At 48.4% G+C, this 20,855-nt stretch overlaps 1 protein-coding gene and 1 pseudogene across 1 annotated transcript in view; both read left to right on the top strand.

Annotated features, from left to right (window-relative positions):
* KLHL42 (kelch like family member 42) overlaps nt 1-17,818 on the top strand; it is a 30,867-nt gene extending 13,049 nt beyond the window's left edge. Inside the window, exon 3 of the mRNA XM_075551928.1 lies at nt 4,854-17,818. Within this exon, the coding sequence (XP_075408043.1) occupies nt 4,854-5,305 (452 nt within the window). The 3' untranslated portion in view covers nt 5,306-17,818. The remainder of the gene's footprint in view (nt 1-4,853) is intronic.
* The window catches only part of LOC142451572 (large ribosomal subunit protein uL13 pseudogene), a 104,982-nt pseudogene continuing 99,918 nt past the window's right edge, over nt 15,792-20,855 (top strand).

Below are 20,855 nucleotides of genomic sequence, written 5' to 3'. Positions count from 1 at the left end.
AGAGTGGGTTGGAAAGGGGGAACCGATTACAAGGATCTATATGTGACCTCCTCCCTGGGGGACAGACAACAGAAAATGTTGGACAGGTCAAGATATGACCAAATAATAATTTATAAATTATCAAGGTTTCATGAGGGAGGACGGAGCGGGGAGGGAGGGGAAAAAAATGAGGACCTGATGCCAGGGGCTTAAGTGGAGAGCAAATGTTTTGAGAATGACAAGGGCAATGAATGTACAAATGTGCTTTACACAATTGATGTATGGGTGAATTGTGATAAGAGTTGTATGAGCTCCTAATAAAATTATTAAAACAATTTCTTCTGCTCCAGTTCTGGAGGAGTCTACAGGCGATGGTTTCTCCGGAGCCTTGGGGGTGGGGAGGGGGGAGAATATCCTTTGTTTCCAGTTTCAGCTTCAGGAGACCCGGGGGCTCCCTGGCTGGTGGGTGCCGAACTCCAGCGTTTGCCCTGTGTGTATCTGTGTCTTCTCTTCTGCTTTTAGAAGGACACTTGCCATTGGATTTCGGCTCTGCCAGGGTCAGCCACAGGACCCCTGGTGGCATAGTGAGCTACCAGTTGTTTGGCTAACCATAGTTTGAAACCACCAGCCACTCCCTTGGAGAAAGATGAGGGTTTAGGAGTTAACAGTTTTTGAAACTCAAAGAGGCAGTGCCACTTGGTCCTCTAGGGTCGCTGTGAGTCAGAATTGCCTTGAAGGCGGTGGGTTTGGTCTTCTGAGTTTGGGTAATCCAGGATGCTCCCATTCTAAGACCCTAAACTTTAATTATGTACATCTGCAAAGAGCCCTTTTGCAAATAAGGTCCCATTCCTGGGTTCCAGGGTGTAAGACAGTGAACATTGCCATTTTGAGAGGCTACCGTTCAACCCACTACAGGTGGTGTGTGCCTTTGTGCGGTCTAAGCGACGAAGAGGACGCCATTGGAAGGAGTCCGCTTTTGTTTTTGTTTGTTTTACGGAGGAGCTGTTCCTAGTAACTCTCCCCAGTGACTGGTGTAGTACCAGCTTTGCTTTACAAATAATCGGGGAAAAAGACAAACAAAAAACCACGAAACCCTGTGGTCACTTCTACGCTGTTTCCATCTTCAGTACTGGTGTTCGGGTCTCGGAGTGCGGTGCCATGCTGGTGAGTTGGCTGTCTCTCAGGGCCCGCATGTGTCTGAGTAGACCTGCACCCCAGAGGGTGTGCAGCCTGTGGTTCGCAGCCTAGCCAGTGAGCCTCTGGTGCCACCCAGGGATGCCAACTACACCATAGACTCCCTGTGTGTCATTCCTATGTGTATGTGTGCGCGCTTTCCCGGGAAAGCCAATCCTCACACTCACCGCTGTACATCCTAAGCATTCCCATTCCTCCTAGATTGAGCACCACAGATGACACCATATGGCCTGGAATAACATGCCCACGGCCCTCTGGCTTTCTTTTGCCAGCCAACTCACTGCCCTCAAATTGATTCAGACTCATGGAAACCCTGTATCTGGTGTCCGAGACGGTACATATTTACAGGAACAGACAGCCTTATGTTTTCCTCTGGGCAACAGGAGGGTTTGAACCACTGACCATGCAGTTAGCAACCCAACACCCAGACCACAGCACCAGCCGGCAGGCTTCTTTTAACCGGGAGTTGTTAATCACTGGCAGGCGGCGCTGTATCCCAAAGAGAGGACCTGGTTGGTAGATTTCCTACTGTGTCTATGACCCTGGCTAAGCAAAGGTCCTTTCCATTTGACCTGGAAAAGCCCGGTGTGTTTTCTAGCCTCACAGGCTGTTCCTAATGTACCGTCTTCACTTGGGCCACCCACTGTGTTTTCGACCACGGAGTCCTCAAGCCAAAATCCTCGCGACGGGAGGGTGAAGTGATGTGGATGGATGTGTTTGTGTAGGGGCTGAGAACAAGCCTTCTAAGAGGAGAGGGCAGGGCACTTACGTGTTCTGCTCTGCTTGGGGCGCTTCCCGTCGGCCCCTGATAGTTCTCTGTAAGAGAAGTCATCGTAACTGTGAAAAACAACAACCAACAAAATCAGGATTTAAAGTTTGGTACTCACCCGGCTGCCTAAGTTAGGCGAGACGTTTACAACTCAGCAAATAATAGTTGGTCGCATTTGCAATGGCTGTTTGACGTTGTGATTATTTGGCAGGCGCTGAAGAAATGGAAGGAAATTCAGTAGCGAGTGAGAGTAACCAAGCTCCAAAGGGAAGAAGGGTGATCTGTCAAACCCGTAGTTTGGACTAAATGTAAAAAGGCACGAAGAAGAAAACCCATTCAACTGACGCCAGCCACCTCATGACAGCCTGAGCGCCGGCGGGGTGAGGAGAACACATTGACAGAAGACCCGGACAGACCTGCAGGCCTGCAACTGAAAGACACATTGAAGTTGGACTAGAACAAGGCCTTTGTTCCTGCCGTGCGCCGCCAGGGCACTTTTGACAGATTAGTAACCAAACTCCCTTGAGCTATCTTCTGGAAAGAGCACCTGCGATGGGAAAGAAACACGGGGAGGAATTAGTGCAGTGGGAAGCAAGACAGGTCCTTAAAGCTGTAATAACGCAACTGTCTGCAGGCTTAGTGGGGCCTGCCACTCCACAGCCCGCAATCTCTTTCCATCTCCCGCTCGGCCTTCCTCTTGTGAGCTGCCACCCAGCCAGCCAGCCCTGACTCAGGGCAACCTCTGCGTGCGCCGCAGAGAAGCGCGCTGCCTGCTCCTGTGCTGGCCCCGTGGTAGGGTGGGGACTGGACTGGTGGCATCCCTCGGATTCTCACAGACTGGTCTGTTCGAAGCACATCACGCGGCCTTTCTTCCGAGTGTCATTGTCCAGAGGCTCCCCCGACACCTGCTCAGCATCAGCAACACGCAGACCTCCACCGACAGTGGGGTGGATTCTCATGAAGTACATTGGCTGGAAATGAAACCTGGACCTTCTGCATAGAAGGCAAAACTCCGCCACTGAACCAGCGCTTCCCCCGTTCTCTAGTGGCTGGGGGTCTTTAGGCGCTGCTGGCTGGGGGGTGAGTCCTCTGTCTCGGGAGTCGAGCTGAAGGGGGGGGCTGGGGGAGCCTGGAGAAAATGAGCTAGCTCTCTGCTCTCACCGTGCGCAAATTGTGCTCATTCTTTTTTTAAAATTTAAATCATTTTTTTAATTTAAATATTGGGGCTCGTGCAATTCTTATCACCATCCATCCATCCATTGTTGCCATCATCATTCTCAAAACGTTTGCTTTCTACTTGAGCCCTTAATATCGGCTGCTCATTTCCCCCCTCCTACCTCATGAACCCTTCATCATTCATAAATTGTTATTATTTTGTCATATTACACTGTCTGACGTCTCCCCCTGCCCTCTCCTCTGCTGTTCCTCCCCCAGGGAGGAGGCTATACGTAGATTCTTGTAATCAGTTCCCCGTACTCTCATTCTTAAACTGAGCTGTCTCTCCCACTGATAGATTCCCCCCCCAATAATTTTACTAGGAGCTATTACAGATATCATACATTCCATAGTTAAATCACACCCACTGGTAAGTTTTGTTGCGTAGTTTAAACAGCAGCAACAACAAACAAAAAAGATACGTGCTTTCTGATAACTCGGCTTGTAGATGGTTTTCCCCCCTTTTCTTTCTGCAGAGACTAAACATTGTGCTTTTCTTTCCTAGAGAACAGGAAGGAAAAACAACAGGAAAAAAAAGGGCGCTCGATAGTCTAAAATATCCCGCAGTTTCCCTTAAAGAAAATGGCTGTTATTTTAAAGGAGTGTCAGAGTAGGTTCACCTTCGACTTTATCCACACAATCAGGGGCCATCTCTTGTGACCTGGGGAGAGGAGAGCAGGGCGGGACCTCTGGTCTCTCTCTTGTCACCCTTGGGAAACACAGTGGTCAGATGAGTCTGGGACTGGCTAGAAGCCAGAGGGGAGGCTTGTTTTGCATTTCTCCACATTTGTCATTGTGCGGCCTGTCTTGGAGCTCTGCTTTGCACCCTGGTCATGGTCCTTAAGATCAGCGACCAAGACAACATGCTATTACATCGGGCCTCAAACTATGGCCCGTGGGCCACATGCAACCCACCGAGGACATTTATCCGGCCCGCCAGGTGTTTTTGCCTCATTTTTTTACTTCAAAATAAGATATGTGCAGTGTGCATAGGAATTTGTTCATAGTTTTTTTTTAAAAACTATAGTCCGGCCCTCCAACGGTCTGAGGGACAGTGAAATGGCCCCCCGTTTAAAAAGTTTGAGGACCCCTGTCTTAGATGAACCCCTAAAACAATGGCTTTGATTCTCTAGCCATAAGCCAAAAAAACCCCTTGATATTTTCTAAGGTGGTTTTTTATATGTCTTGGCTTGGTGTTTCTCCACGGTGTCAGTACCAGGGAAGGTGACAGGGGGGTGGGGTGGGGTCGAGGGGCAGAGGGAATGTGTCCAACTCACAGCTACTCATCTCTGGCTTCTCTGCTCTTGAGGGTCACCCAAGGAGGGACCATGCCCGAATGGGGGGCCAGGAGCAAACGGACGGCAATGCAGCTCCTGCTGGCCATCCTGGGAGCTATGGTAACAGTTTTCCAACCCTGCTTCTCTGAGTCGATTCGCCTGTGTTGCCGTGGGGCAAACCCACTGCTGGCTTGTAGCGCGCCTGTGGGGCAGAGGAGGACTGAGTCTCTTCCTCTTGGAGGGAGCCGGCAGCTTCATCTGCCTCCCGCAGGTTGGCTGGTGTGTTTAAACCTCCGACCTTGTGACTGGCGTCCCAGTGCGGAAGCCAGTACAGCAGACGGAGAGAGTTGACTGCAGCCTGGGCTGTCGAACGGCGTGACTGTGGGTCTGCCACTGACTGGCTTCTTTCTTTGCTTCAGACCGGAACATGAGCATTTTGCAGTACTGCCCCGCGTCTGACATCTGGACCCTCTTCGAAACGTGCGACGTCCACATTCGCAAGCAGCAGATGGTGTCCGTGGAGGAGACCATCTACATCGTCGGGGGGTGCCTCCACGAACTGGGGCCGCCCCGCAGGAGCAGCCAGAGTGAGGACATGCTCACCGTGCAGTCCTACAACACCGACACCCGGCAGTGGTTCTACCTGAAGGAGAACACGTCCAAGTCGGGGCTCAACCTGACGTGCGCACTGCACAACGACGGCATCTACATCATGAGCAGGGACGTGACCCTGTCCACCACGCTGGAGCACCGCGTCTTCCTCAAGTACAACATCTTTTCCGATAGCTGGGAAGCCTTCCGGCGGTTCCCAGCCTTCGGACACAACTTGCTGGTTTCCTCCCTCTATCTGCCCAATAAAACAGAGACATGACCGAGCTGATGCAGACGGGATTTTTACGAGACCTGGTGCAAAACCAAGGACGATCAAGGACCGCCCCTCTGCGAGAGAGACCGATTTCTAAAGGGAAGGGCATGTGCGGAGCAGCTGCGGACAACCGCACCTGGACCCAGCTACTTGAAAACTCCTGAAGCAAAAAGACCAACTTTCTTATTTTTTTAACTATTGTTTTTTAAGTTACGGGAGCAATCCACCATGATGTGTTCATCCATGTACGATAGATCCCCTAGGGCCTGAAACTGAAACCGATCCTCCAAGAGTAGCTTCATCAGCTCTGATCTGTCAAGGGCCAAGTCAGCTTGGCAGGATGGGGCTGACTATTTAAACATTGGTTTTATTTAGGTTACCTGATGTAGCATGGTTTGTTTTTTGATCAGTTTACTCGACACTTTTACAGGCATGGCTGTCACCTCCTCCCCACCCAGGCACAGCCACACAGCCTCCTTCTGCGTCAAAGGAGGCCCGAGGGTCAGGGAGTTGATCAGCACACTGCTTTCAGAAAGTGGACCATGAGGCAGCTCAGCGCCGAATCCTTGCACCCACCGGAGACTCACCTAAAAACATTCCCTAGCTATTTTTTCTTTTTGTTTCTTTCTTTTTTTTACAATTATGAATGTTAGGTAATAGGCTGGTAGGAATTTTCATTTCAGTTCGGTGGCAGTTTGCTGCCTGTCAGTTACGTTGCATTGCTTTGTCAGTCCATATTTTGAAATGACACATCTTGAAAGGATACATCTTGTCTACAAGGATACACATACATACTTTGAGCTACAATCTTAAATTTAAATAAGGAAGGACACCAAACGACAAAAAAGACCTTGTTGCCTTTAAGAATGAACATTTAGTGGATGTGTTTGAGTTAGTTTTTGTTCCAAGGCTGAAAACTTTATCATATTTTAATCAAGCAGCTTTTTAAATGTCATCGTGGCCTCTCACGCTTGGCTTAGCTTGTGGGGAGCAGGGCGAGACCAGCAGGAAAGCTCTTGTGCCGGCGAGCAGGGAGCATCCCCTCCGGAAGAGGAATGGTCTCTGGTGGTATTTCTCAAGTTAGGTGAGGGCCGAAGTTGTTGCCTTGACCGCTGGACCAAACAGAACCCAACTCAAGCAGTTGGGTTCAGTCAGTTTGTTGTTTTCAGTTAGTCCCTGAGCAATACATGAAGACTTATGCCAGCCAGAGGGCAGCGTTCCATCTGTATGTATGTGTGTAGATGAATCAAGGGAACTTTTCTTTGATTGAAAAGACACCCGGAATTCTCTAATCTTTTGTAAGGGACTTGATTACTTGGAGGGTTAATCAGACTTGGTTAAGTTAATAACTTAACAGCAGGCAGAACCATTCCCATTACAGTGTGCCTTGCTTCAGGAAAGTCCCACAGAACAACACATATCATCTTGGCAAATCCATGCATGTGTCACACACACACACCTTGCTGAGTGCTTCCATGCCATGCACGGTGCAGATGGATTTCAGGGGAAGGTTTCTTTACCACCGTGCTTCCTGGTGCGCTTACAATGCCATGTGCCATTCAGTGGGTTCGAGGGAGTCCAGAACATTACAGAACTGCCCCCATTGGCTTTCCAAGGTTGAATCTTGATGGACGCAGGCCGCCTCACCTTTTCTCCGCAGAGCAACTAGTAGGTTTGAACTGCCGACCTGTTGGTTAGCAGTCAAACACTTTACCACTCTGCAACCAGGGATCCTTATGTTGAAAATGAAGGTCTAGTTATATTGTTTTTGCACAACTTTTCGCGGACACTTCTAGTAGGTGAAATTGAGGTAAGCCTGTAATTGGGACATGGAGACAGGTCTTTGTAGCTTGTCCCCAAATCTTATTAGTCTTTGCAACATTGTTTAAGAGTTTCTAAGCCATACCCATTCTTTTTTTTCCCCCATTTATTCTTGAATACTTACCCCTCCACCTTTTTTTTTTCAATCTTAACTGAAGTCATTCTAGAAATGGTCCTTTAATATTAGATTTATATTAATTTATACTTGTTATAGAATTGAATTTCCAGCCACCTATACTTTCATGAACTATCTTTAGGAATCTAATTTATTTTCTATTGTTACCTTTTGCTCCCTAGCAGCATTTTAAAGGCTTATCCCTGTACGTTTAGGACATCTTAGTGCGTTACATTAGTGTGGAGAAACAGCTGGAGATGAGCTTGTGAATGACTGCCTTGGGTAAAAAAGGAATACTACCCCTACCAACCAGTCTTCCTCCAGATGGCACTTTTTGAGCATATTAACATTGGCAACGAGATGTTTCGGACCAAGCGAGGGCAAACTCTGGTCCAGGAACTCTTTTATAGACCAGGTGGGATGTGCCTGCGCCCACGTTAGAGCACTCTCTGAGCTGCGTGGGCGCCTGGGGAGGGTTGGCTGCCCTGGGCCAGCAGCTGTGTGGGGAGAGAGGACAGATCTGTCGATTGATGAGGTCATTCTTCCTCCTTTGCATGCCAGCTGTGTTGACATTTTTGAGAGTAGTTTTAATGCACTTCTGTTTTCTGGTTGATTCGTGATAGATTGAAGATGCCACTTAGGTCAGCGGTTCTCAACCTGTGGGTCGTGACCCCTTTGGGGGTCGAATGACCCTTTCACAGGGGTCACCGATTCATCACAGTAGCAAAATGACAGTGATGAAGTAGTAACAAAAATAATTTTGGGTTGGGAGTCACCACGACATGAGGAGCTGTGTGAAAGGGGCGCGGCCTGAGGAAGGTGGAGAACCGCTGACTTAGGTGAACGTGATCTTCTTGGGACAACGCTCCTTGTCCCTAGGATGGTCCTTTGATAACATTCCCATTTTCGTTGCCATCCAGTTCTCGGTATGGATTCTCACTGAGTTCTGGGGTGCTGCTGAGGGTGCTGTCCCCCCCCCCAACCCCCCACTGGGGGAGGCCAGTTACTGAGAGGACTTGGTAGCTGCTGCTCCGCCACCGAGAGGCTGGTGGGAATAGCAGCGAGTCCTGAGCGTGGCTCGATGGAAATTGCTGATTCTTCCAGTACCCCTTGCTGGTTTCCGCTTCCCCGGCCTCTCCCCTGACAACCGTGCGGACTCTTTTGACGGCACTGGTGGAGCCATAACAAGTACGAAGAAGGTTGTGGAAACTAGCAAGAAACCAACAGAAAGGTGGAACATGAAAACCAAAGAAAGCTTCACTCTGTTTTTCTCTCTCCCTTTTTTACTTCTCTCCATGGACCCAAGGTCCCAGGTAATTGCGAATGCCTTAGATCCCCATTCACGCTGTTCTGAGAGGGACTGAAACGCACCTTCTCCAGAAAGGGAGCCGTTAACTTAATGTCTGTTCTACAGCAGCTGCCTCTTGAGCGTGATCAGATTCCCAGGTAGAGTCTCCACTTCTGTGTTTGGTCGCACAGGCTGACTGAATGGATGGCCCACCAACACTCAGCAGCAGTTTGAATGCACAAAGACGTGTCATCGGCACTGCATACAGGGCTCTGGGTGAGTGTCAGGTGCCTGTCTGCTGCCCCTGGGATGGGAAATACATAATGCCAATGTCACTGTCTTCTCAAGGTGGCCTTACAGACAAGCCCGGCACTCTTTCTCTGTGCTGGGACTTGGTGTTAGAAGCTTTATCATGGTAAACACTGCCTTCAGGCAGCCACTATCAACCCACCAGAGTGAGGTGAAATCTGTTTGCCATCCCTGCCTTAAGCATAGGAGTGAACAACAACCACTCAACGTGGCTCTGAGAGCCGTGAATGGATTCAGCTCAGTCCCCTGGTTCCAGGAAAATACTTTGAGTGTCTACCAGGTACCAGCCAGTGCTAAGAACTGAGGGCGCAGACAGAACCAAGAACAGTCTCTGACCCTGAAGCGCTTACAGCTGGTGGACAAGTTAACTGTAACCTTAACCAGGGTGTCTGTCCCAAAGATGGCCCCCTCCCACTTGTCATGCCTAACCCGTCCATTGCTTTTATGATGCAGTAGCAACCAGCACAAACCAGTTTTCCTTGAAATTTGAATATAGCATCCTATGCTCTTTTTAAAAAAACTTTTGTTGTCATGGTTTTTGAAAGCCTTCTTTGTGCTTTATTATTTTTGTGAAAAAGTTAAGATCCCATGTGATTAGACTGCTTTATTTGAAGGTACTGTCCAAGCACCCTTACCTTTGCAGCCAAGAGTCCGCGTTTGATCCAGTGACAGATGCAAAGCGGGGGCATCAGTGCCGGGGCATCAGTGCCAGGGTATCAATGCCAGGGAGAGGCAAACTTGTAGCAGGGCACCTGCCTTTAAAACCCGACCATCCTGCGTATTAGTCGATGTTCACGAAGACACTAGGAAAAGTCCATTGACTTCGCCTCTGTGATGATTATCAACGGGCAGCTTCCATCCCTGAGTGATTCAGACGCTTGGGGTGTTCAATTTTGTTGCTAACTTAGGAGCACTGTGTAACTCAGGAGCTCTGTAACACACGCCAGTGCACTGCGGCTGACGGCTGACATGCCACTGTTACCCTTGCCTACAAGAGACACACACATAAGGGCAGCAGGGTGCTGAAATGATGTTTGCAGGGTTGGCTGGGGCTGTTTTAAGTGAATGCCATAGTTTATTAACTAGCAAAGAAGAGGAGAACATTTGTCAGTTGCATCACTGTGTCACTTTTCTTTATAAAATAAAAAGTTTAAGAAACGAGGGTCCTCTAGATGTCCCCATAAGGTTTCTCCTATCCAGTAAGCCATCGTAGGAAGAACAATAATCTGTGGAATAAATGGTTATGTTTTGTTATGACTAATATCTTAGTTAAGAAAAAAAAAGCAGTACTGAGTCTTCAATTTCAAGTGTGGCTGAAAAAAGGTAACCATTACTGCGTGATTCATTTAATTATAATGATTAATTATAATTATAACGATGCACTCCGAAGCACTCACTGTAACGGCACTTGTGTTTATAAACAGAACTGTAGACGAGAAACCTCTTCCATTAAAAGAATTCAGAATCAGTGTTTGTCGTCGGTTGTCCTGTGCATCTGCTGTGCCCACAGCACTGTGGTGGAGCTGGGAAGAAATGGGTGAGGTTCCAGCCGAGTCTCTGCCAGGGAAGAGCTACTGGCTGTTGCAGAGTTCCAGACGACCACGTGCCAACCAGTGAACAGTGACCTTGTTGGAAAGGCCCCTCAGGTAACGAGAGTGTTAGGGTTTGCAGAAGGAGGATCTGAGAGGTATAGATGTGGTGGCAGGACTGGTTAGGATTTATAGCAGAGGTTTCGAATGTTCAACATCCTGTGTGTTTCTTTATCCCACTCAGGTTATCTCAGAGCCTTTATAATATTTAATACGAGAAGTCTAAACGCCAGAGTTTAGCAATTGTATTCCCTCCTCCCAGCGCCCCCCCCCCCCCATTTTTTCCCATATTTTGAAACTTTACCTGTGGTTTTCTTTGGTGATCTCTCCACTCCAGGAAAACTGAAAACACACAGCTCCTTGTTGCCCTGCTGTGTTGGTCAAAATTAGCAGACTGGGAAGCTGGGCGTGTGTGTGGATGGACATGTCCGTTATATTAAATGTCCCATCTTCTGGATGTTCCGTGTGTGAAAACATGTATGCACACATGATTGCATCCATGTAATTTTAAGCATTTTACTAAAGCCACTATCACATGTTGCCTTTGAGTCAATTCTGAGTCATGGCTACCTGCTATGTGCCAGAAGAGAAGTGTACTCTATGGGATCTTCAATGGATGATTTTTTTTCCAGAAACAGTTAGCCAGGTCTTTCTTCCATGGCACCTCTGTGTGAACTCAATACAATCTCTACTTGTTGGTTGACTGATGAACTTGCCAGCCATTTGCACAACAACCCCATGGGAACTCAAAAACGCTAGGGTAAGTCAACAGGTATTGCCGCGAGGCTTCCAATTTGTACATGCATGTGGTTATTCCAAGCACACTACACTGAGACGTGGGACAGAGGCTCGGGGGGGAGTCACAGCTGACCTCCTCTGGCTTCCCTCTTGCCACAAAGCAGTGGTCAGGCATGCTCCCATCCTCCACTTTTCTGCTGGACTCATTAATCTGTGGCAGTGGCCACTCAGACTCGCAGATTGAGCTCACAAGTCCGGTGGTTTTATAAGGGAAGGTACCAGGTCACCAGAATTCAGAATCCGTGAACGGTAAGGAGACAGCCATTGGTCCATAGCAACTCCTCTCCCCAGCCCGTCGCCGAGGCGCTTCAGTCTTCAGCCACTCGGCCATGTGCTCCTGGTGTCTACTTCCCTGGACCCAGGCGCTCCTTGTTGCTCTGCTTCGGTCTCATAGTCTCAGAGCCGCTCCTCTCTTCTGTCTCCTTGTGTCCTTGCCTTGACCCCGAGCTTGGCCTGGCTCCTTTGCTCTGTCTCATGGCCTCATCCTGCAGCCTCTGACCTTGGTGACGCCACTTCAGACATCTTTAATGTGCTCTACTGGTGACTCTTCAGTGCTCCTGGGATTTCCTCCCTCTGCGTCATCTTTTTATTTTTTAGTTTGATTGGCATATCCTTCAGACATCACACAATCTAACTGTTCAGTCATATTAAGAGTTGTGCCGTCACCCCCACAGTCAACATCAGCACATTTCCTTCTCATGCTCATCGCTCCCTCTGCTCCCGGGATGGCTCTTCTGCACAGAGGAACGGCTTGGATGGGAGATCATTGTGTCTTTCCGCACACCATGCCCCTCAGGAAGCAAAGGGCGACGGCCTGGCTCAGACCCTCCGCTGAGTTGTAGACTTCATCCCGTCTATTAGCAGAGACCTCTCTCCAAAATGGAATTACAGCCACGGGCAGAGAGACCAGAAGGTACACCTCCCGTAAGGATTGGCCAGCAGGACCATAGTAATGAACTACATCTCTACATGCCTCGTACTCAGTGGGTGGCCGCGGATAAATTCTCTCTGGGTTACACTTGTCTCAGCAGGGTGCCTTCTAGGAAAGGTGCAGCCAAAGCAGCGGCTTTCAAGGGGACCTGCTGGGCTTGTTCAATGCAAGGCGGAGAGTTCAGTTCCGAAGCTTAAGCTGCTTTCTGGGGAGACTTGGGAGGAACAATCTTGATAGATTTCCTCTAAGGGTTCACAAATGCTCATGAGCTTCTTAGGTGGAAGTTTGAAGGAAATGACAAACTGCCTTGGTGAGGAAAGGCAGGCAAGTAGCCCTGAGGATTTCCCCTTCACGACAGTGCGCTCGTCTTTCTCCAGGGCCGCGGGGGCTGTCCTATGAGAATTTCCTTGAGGAACCTTCTCCCGTGCACCTGTAGTCCTGCTCTCACCCCGTTCCCCTTCCCTTTGTTCCCCAAACTTAAAAAGGACATTGAAGAGAAACGTGATTTGAACCCCTTGAGGGTGGCCATGCAGCTGTTGCAACATGTGAATCGAAGAGTGCAGGGAAAGCTAGAGAGGACCAGACAAGGAAAATGCCATCTCAGATGGGGGGACCAGGAGGGAGGAGATGGCAGGAAATGATAGCCTCACACATTGGCATTTTTGCTTAACAAAAGTTTCTATGGTTTTGCAATGATGTTTTAAGATTTACCCTTGCATAGCATACCCACCTGTCTACCCCCCCTCGCCCCCCACACCCCCCCCCCCATCAGATCCAGCTACTGCCTCCGAAGGCGGTAGCATGACTTACAGATTCCCAACCCGACTGGTGATGGGGGATGTTTCTCTCTGCAAGGTCCATGGCTTTGTCAGTTCTGAGCATCTACAAATAAATGAATAACTTATCTGCTTCCTACACACCCAGGACTCCATGGTGCAGGAGCAGCAGTTTCCAGAGTCCACCACCGAGCACCACCCTCACTGCGTCAGCCCCTCTTCTGAGTGCTGTTTGCGTCACAAGCTCTTTAAAACCCAGTTGGGGGACTCATCAGTTCGACTTCTGTCAACTCTAGGGGTTAACGGCCCAGACCCATGGTGCTCAGTTCCTTGCATTTAGAATTCAACTTTGTGGCTTGTGTTTGCACAATTCTTTCATCCTGAACTTGTGACTGCTTGTACCAGGTGTGTCAGAGAAACCTGCAGCAGCAGAGACTTTGCCCTGGCCTGACTGCACGCCAGTAAGTGCTGGCCCGCTACAAATGACAGCTCTCTCTGGCTGGAGGGAAGAGCTTAAATGCTCCACTTATTTCTTTGCCTTCCTGAAGGTTACATTATGGTTCCCCAACTGCTCCTTCCTGCACATGTGATTGAAGTAAAAAGCCAGGCACATGACCCTTCGCAGCCGCCTCCCTGCAGGCAGAAGGGTTAAAAGCTGGAGTGGAGCAAGGCTGTCTGGCTTTGCTTCTCACTTCTGCTGTGTCTTAGCCGTTCAGCCAGTCAGGCTAGTTAAGCTCGCGGTGCCCCGGTTTCCTTGCGTGTAAAGTAGGAATAATGATAGAATCCCTCCTGTGGGGTTCATTGTGGAAATGGAATGAGAAAGAAGATCCACGTAAAGCATTCAGAATGGCAGGCCCCCGGCGCTCTGTTGGCATGCGAGGAGTGTGAGCCATTTTTATGACCAAACCGTTGGCTGTTTCTTTCATGCTTCCAAACTAGCCAGCTTGGCTGGAAGTGGATGCCTTGCTTAACACACCTTACTGGTGCCGTTAGGAAGTAGCTAACAAAACCGGCCATTCTGGCATGTTTACCACTCTCCTCCAAAGCGGGTTGGCATATGGCCTCACTCCCCAAATCCCTCAGTGGAACCAGTTGCTGTGCTTCCCAGGTGAGGATAGTGGGAGAACCCTTCTTTTCCCACTCCATCCCGCACCTTGATTTAACTAGTTCCACGTTCCAGCTTTAAATAGTTGCAACAAAGCACCCAAGCCCCAAAGTCTTTCTGAAGACCTTGAAGCAGCCCAGAGCACGCGTCTTAATACCTGTGGCCAGAGCGACAGAAGGAAAGCGCCCGCACAGCTGCGTGGGATGGGGTCAGCCCAGATAATGGGGCTCTGTTTACCTGAAGGAGGAGGATGCCAGCTGATCCCACGAAAGGCCCTCTGAAAAACCTGTGGAAGCAAAGCGAAGTTTATTACCCCTGCGGCAATAAGGGAGGAATCCTCGACAGAGTCCTCAGTTCAGCAGGGGAAGTCAGGGGAAGGTGTTCACCAGGTTGTGGGACCTGGACTGGAAAACTTGAAGGCACGTCTCACAAGTTAGGGGGCTGGCTGAAACTGACCGCTCATGACGCACAAGCTTTGGGTTGGTGCTCCTCGTCAGGAGCCAGTCTCGAAGCTAGCCTGCTTTGGAGATCTTAGTTGGAGCTAGTTCTGTGACCGACAATGTCCATTTCCATCCGCCAGCCTTCCTGCCTTCTCATCTTGCTTTTGTGGAAATGCTGACCGGTTCGTCTCCTATGGTCCATGGTTTAAAGGGGCACACCGTGCTTATTGACTGAGCATTGACCTCTGAGTGACTTCAATTCCAGGTTAAGAGCATGTGTTAGGGCCATAGTCTCAGGGGCTGGAGGCTGGGCTCGATTAGGAACTGTTAATCTTGGTAAGTAAGCTACTTGGTTGATTCCAGGTGGTATGGAAGGTCAGTCTTCTTGATAAGGTTTCACTTGTTTCTCACGTTCCTGCTGTTGAGTTGGCCCCTTCCCGATGGCAGCCCCCCCCACCCCCACCCCCACCCCCACCCCCGGGAAAACCAGCAGGGCCAGATTCCTGTGATCACAGCGGTTCATTAGTTGACTTTGAGAAGGAGGCCAACTTCCCTTCGGCTCTACCTTAGTGTGGAAGCTCCGCTGAAGCCAGCTTAGCTTCGTCACGCCCCCGACAGATGGGCAGTGGTGTGCATGGGTGCACTGGGCTCTTGTCAGTGCACCCCACTGTCCCCACCGTGCCCTCTCAGGCACACACTGCTATCCTGCGTGATAGTTTGTGGCTGTCTTCTTTCTGTGCCAGACTGCGGTTTCCTTTATGGTAGGGAGGACGCTTTATTTATTCTTTGACCACCCTAAAAGTAAGGGCATTCAGCAGAGCTTTGTACACAACAGCTTCTTAACTTGTTTGTGGAATGTGGAGGCTCTCAAGGTGTATCCACCCCTTGAAGTTGCTCTTTGAAACAAAGTAATGTTTTTTGTGTGTGATAAGCAAATGATTTTAGGAAAGTGGTACACTGTCCTCTCCTACCCACGTACATAACCCACTGGGCAGGTGGAAGATTTTCCAGCCACCGACTGGCCACCAACAGCAGTCATGATAACGCCAAGGCGTCCAGAAGCTCGGCAATGAGCTGGGAGCTGGGCCCCCGCATGCTATTATTTCCTGGCCAGTCAAATCAGCAGTAGGGTTTGAGTGATGATGTTCTTGTTACTCACACCAATCTTCCTCCTAGAACATGTGAGTGGAGTCCCATAGATAGAGTTTCCAGAACCTGAACACAAGAAAGAATGAGGAGAAAAGTAAGGGGGATCCATGCTGTTGCCATAAAGTATGTGTGGTCAGTGGCGGAGGACCAGCTGATACTCATTCTGTGGTGATGCCCCGGGAGCCCTCGGAGGCCTCCTTGAAGTACAGAGGGTCCAGAGAGCAGAGCTCACACAGTGGCCTGTCTCTTCCAGCCCTGGCAGATTTGAAGCTGGCGCTGGTGGAAGAAGAAATGAGAGGTAGGACATCTAGCAAAAGGTACTGTAATGCAAGTCGTTTGTGGCTGGAGGTGTTTAAAACAATTTTTTTAAATTACTTTTGGAGGTGGTTTTTTCCTCATATAATCGGGTGCATAGGTATGTACTTGCCTGCTGGCCTATTTTGTAAAAGTAACAAATACTGCATTGAGGCAATGCTGTTTTCAAAGGGAAGGAGATACTAAAACGCATTTCAAAACCTTAGATTTGCTATTTCCTGCATGATGCCATTCATCGGGAAGGACGTTGCATAAAGTGAATTGAATCTCTCTCCAGCCTCCATCCCACAACGCAATATTACTGTATCATCCAGCTCAAAGACCATGTTTAATGATACAACAATTCTTGATAGGCTATGATTGAACTATTGAATTATGTGCTGTGTGGATTAAGTGCCAATAAAACTTTATTGAAAAAAAGAACAGTGCTATGGGTTGAATACTGTCCCTGCCCCAGAAAAAGTCATATTCAAGTCCTAACCTCAGTACCTATGAATGTGAATTTAGTTGGACATCGTCTTTGTAGATTCTAACCCAATAGAACTGGAGTCCTTATAAAACTGGGAGAAGAGACACACACAGAAGGAAGAAGGCCTCGCGCAGACAGAGGCAGAGGTTGGAGTTAGGCTGACACAGACAGGGAACACAGGCTACCAGAAGCTGGGAGAGAAGAGAAGGCGCTTCCTCCAACGCACAGGTGTCCAAACTTAACGGACTTGCCATCTTTATTTTTAAGGGAAAACAGATGACTCCATGCCCCCTTGGCAATTTAAACTCTTGTACTCCAGCTCACCATCCAGGCTCAGATGTAGGTATATGGATCAGGCCAGCACCCTCCCCAGGGGCCAGGATCACCGCTTTGGGAAACACTGCCCTAGAGTATGGTCAGCATGGCTCTGACCGCTCCCAAAGTTCAGGGTCCATTTCCATTGTTTCAAGCCGTGCATGTTACAGCAGCTCGAGGAGACGAAGGCACCTTCCATAGATGAATCCTTCGTATATACTTTTTAATACTGCTCTTCACACTCTGATTTCTGCTTCTGATTGCAAATGTGACCTTCCTCAGCTGGATGCATCATGAGCTTGTAGGCCCTTATGTCAATCAACGGTGTCTAGGAATTTGGTGTCATCACTGCTGAGTGTCACACACAGGTTCGTTTCTGCCACCCAACAGTATCTGGGAGGTTACCCATAAGTAAGGATTCTTTTCAAGCAACAGAACCTCACTTTAGCTAATTTTTTAAAAAAGTAAGAGTAATTTACTGAAAAGACCATGATTTAAGCCATCATTTAAATGGAAATAAGAGAGCAAGGAACTGCAGCTGTTCCAGCACTTGGGGAGGTAAGCATAGTCTCTTCAGGGCTCTACAGATTGAATGAATCAACCACCGAACTGTGTGCCTGGTACTGTCAGCTCAAGATGGAAATTCAGGAATTGGACATCCTAACTGCCTAGCCATTGTCACATGCCCACTACAGAGAGCGGGCAGGGCATCTTGACTGACAGTCCAACCTAGAATGTACCTAATAGTTACACAATTTCATGTCAACTTGATAAAAGAATGAAGGGGGGCGGAGTTTAGCCTGTCAATCACACCCCAACCTGATGATGCCTCCTTGTGGGCATGGCCTAATCATGAGAATTCTGGGAACTTCCTCTCTCCCTGGAAGCAAGTCATATACACTCTCTCTGCTTCACCTTCTTATTGACAAGCCATATGGAGCCGCACTGATGGCAGCCGAGCCCTGGAGAGGGTGCGCCGCCACTGGACCCACAGGACTGCACCCAGAGGCCTGTGATCTTCCTGCATTTGGCATCGTTACATGTGACTGCATAAGCCTGAAGAGGAATTGTGGACTAATATTGGACTTATGGGCTAATATTGGACTTATGGATTTGATCTGAACTGAGCTGGGATGTTTTCTTAATATACAATTACTCTTTGATATAAAACTTTCTTATACGTACATGAGTGTCCCTGGATTTGTTTCTCTAGGCAACATGGTCTAACACAGCAATTCTCCAGACTAAACCCAAATGTTATCAGTTGTGATAGTTAAGGTTTTGTGTCAAGTTGGCTGGACCAGTATTCTCATTGGTTTGGGAGTTAAGACTTGGTGATCCCCATGATCAGATCTAATTCAATATAATCATCTTCATGTGAGATCTGCTATGAGCAGTCAATCAATTGAGGTCTTAGCTTGGAGCACGTTTCTGTTAAGCAGGGGAATCTTACTTGAAAGAGCCAAGTTCTGCACTTTTCCCACGTGGTCGTGGTCTGGTGTCCACAGAAAGCTATCTACAATGTCTGCTTAACATAAGCTGCATTGTGACAGCTGTGGGGCACTGAGCACTTTTGCCTTTGTGGGCCCCTTCTTTCAGAAAAATATGGCAAAATAAGTAAACATTGTATCGATATGTTATATAATCCAGTCCAAGTTGCATGCATTATACACAAACTCAGTGCCATCAAGTTGATGCTGACTCCTAGCGACCCTATAGGACAGAGGAGAACAGAGGATATAGAGCACGTGGGTTTCTGAGATGGTAAGTCTTCGTGGGAGAAGAACGTCATGTCTTTCATTCATTATATATAAGTAGCTTCAAAGAGTTGGGAAAGTAGAATGAAAACATTATGATTTCTCCCCCCCCCCACAAACTTCTTCATGCTCCCTCATGTACTCATTATTATTCAGATAATGTTTCCCTTCCTGCTTTTAGCGGGAATTACTAATAGGACATTTTGGTGTGCTCCTAGATGCACCATAGGCCCTGGGCTGATTGTGCTCACGGGTGCCTTCTGGGTAAGCTAGCCCTGCACACGGTCAGTCCTCTAAATGCCCGCTCAGTGCCATGCCTTGGCACTGTATAGTGGAGGATCGAGAATGCCAGACCCAGAGACCCTTGTCTAGTGCGAGAGCAGCTGGACAAGCTGTAAAAACCAGCCTCACTATTAAACTAGTGAATGACTTCAGCTTTCTCATCATGGTTGTGATAACACTGGGGACCTCATTGGATTTTTAGTAAGATTGAAATAAAAAAAGTCTGTAGCATATCACATTAGCTTTAGAATGGTAGACTCTCGATACATGATTAAAAAACCCCAAACAAGACAGTTACTATTGAATTGATTCTGACTGGGGGAATCCCATGTACTTCAGCATAGAATTCTTCTCCATAAGGTTTTTAGTGATGGATTACTCAGGATTGACTCACTATATGGGATTATAAAGAGATGTTTTCCCAGCTTTGTCTCCCCCAAAGATATACAAACATTAGAGGCTATTTGCCAGCACTTGGTGGGAGGTCAGATGCTTAGCGCCATCCTCCCTGAAGGTAGTCACTTGCCAGACCAACACAGGTAGGGCCCCCCTCTCTGCTGTTATGGACAATGGGCTACTTCTCCCTAAAGGCTTACTACCATCAGTCTGGTCCCCTTAGGTGGGGTTCACACCCTATTGATAATGGTTTCAATAGTGAGCCAGAGAATAGGTCAAACCTGCTCAAACTCAGTGACATTCCAAAATTAAGCTGCCTCCCTGAATCTAGGATCTTCCCATCTTGTCACATGTGTATCCCCAATACCTCCCTTTCCTATTGAGTGGATACCCCTAGGTTGTCCCCCTCTCATTACTGTAGTACCTATAGCACAATCCCTTCCTGTGACCTGTGTCTTTACCTGTAATTAATTTAGGGGCTTGTTTGCCTCCTAAAGAGATATAAGCCTTGGTTAGCAATAAAGCACTGTGCTCCCCTTTCCTACACCCCCACCTCACTCCCCTGTTCCCTTACCCCTTGCCCTCTCTCTCCCCTGTCCTCTCCCCAGCTTGCTCTTGCAATTCCCAATTCCCACCTTCCACATCTCCATGTGAACCACTAAGTGAGGCTGAGGTGAGCATGTTACCATGAAATGTGTCTGACTCCATTATTTCAATCTCTCTTCTATCTCTCATGCTCTCGATGACTTTACTATAATCTTTCCTTAGTATCGCTGTACAATTGTGCCTACCGGACCTGTGATGATCTGTTAGGGGCTGTCTTCCCTGACATCACTAGGTCTTTCTTCAAAGATATCTCCAACTTTTCCTTTAGTCGAGAGCACACGAACCATTGTACCACCCAGTGACTCCCAATACGGGCTGCCCGCTGCCCCCGTGGGTCCTGACGCCTGGAGACCCCAGGTAGAGTGGAACTGTCCACAAGATTCCCTAGGAGGCTATCTTTATGGAAGCAGACAGCATCATCTCTCTCCTGCCCAATACACAGCAGCTGCACTTACTTATGAGAGAGACCTCACAGAAATCCAGCTGAGAACTTCATGACTTCCTCTCTCCCCTATAACTTGATGTGTCTAGAGTCCAGGTGGGTCACATGTTATGTAGTCAGTGTAATTGTTCAAAATAACTCACGTGCCCCAAAGTGGAGAATGTCTTCTTTGTCTACATTTTTTGGGGGAAGAGCCACTGGAAAGAAGTGGAACCATAGCAGTAAATGAGTAGCTTCGGCGTTTCCTCAGATTGTCAGTGCCATTGTTGGTGTCTGGCTTCAGGATGGACATCAGCCTGACCTGTGACATGGAGAGTGAAAGCTCCGGGGTCAACTCCTGCATAGGGTATCTCTGGCCTCCAGGCGGGTGGGCAAATTGCTGGCCCTTTAGCTGGAGTAGATCCCCATGTAGCGTGAATCTGTGCCATAAAACAAAGTCAGCAAAAACTCAGGCTGTGTTTCCCTAACTCAACTTTCAGAGCGGTGGATAGGTGTTTTCTAACAGAGTTGATGTTTATTTCTTCTGAAGTTTTTTCGGCTCTGTTGTGGTTCTCAAGCTTCGCCAATCTCCAGAGGCAGCTTTGTGAAGGAGGAGGGTATTAATGTCTTGTGCGCTCAGATTTGTTACGTATTTCCCAATCATGGTGCCTGCC

This window comes from Tenrec ecaudatus, chromosome 6, assembly GCF_050624435.1.
Source record: "Tenrec ecaudatus isolate mTenEca1 chromosome 6, mTenEca1.hap1, whole genome shotgun sequence".
Taxonomy (NCBI): domain Eukaryota; kingdom Metazoa; phylum Chordata; class Mammalia; order Afrosoricida; family Tenrecidae; genus Tenrec; species Tenrec ecaudatus.
This window is presented reverse-complemented; position numbering and strand designations above follow the sequence as displayed.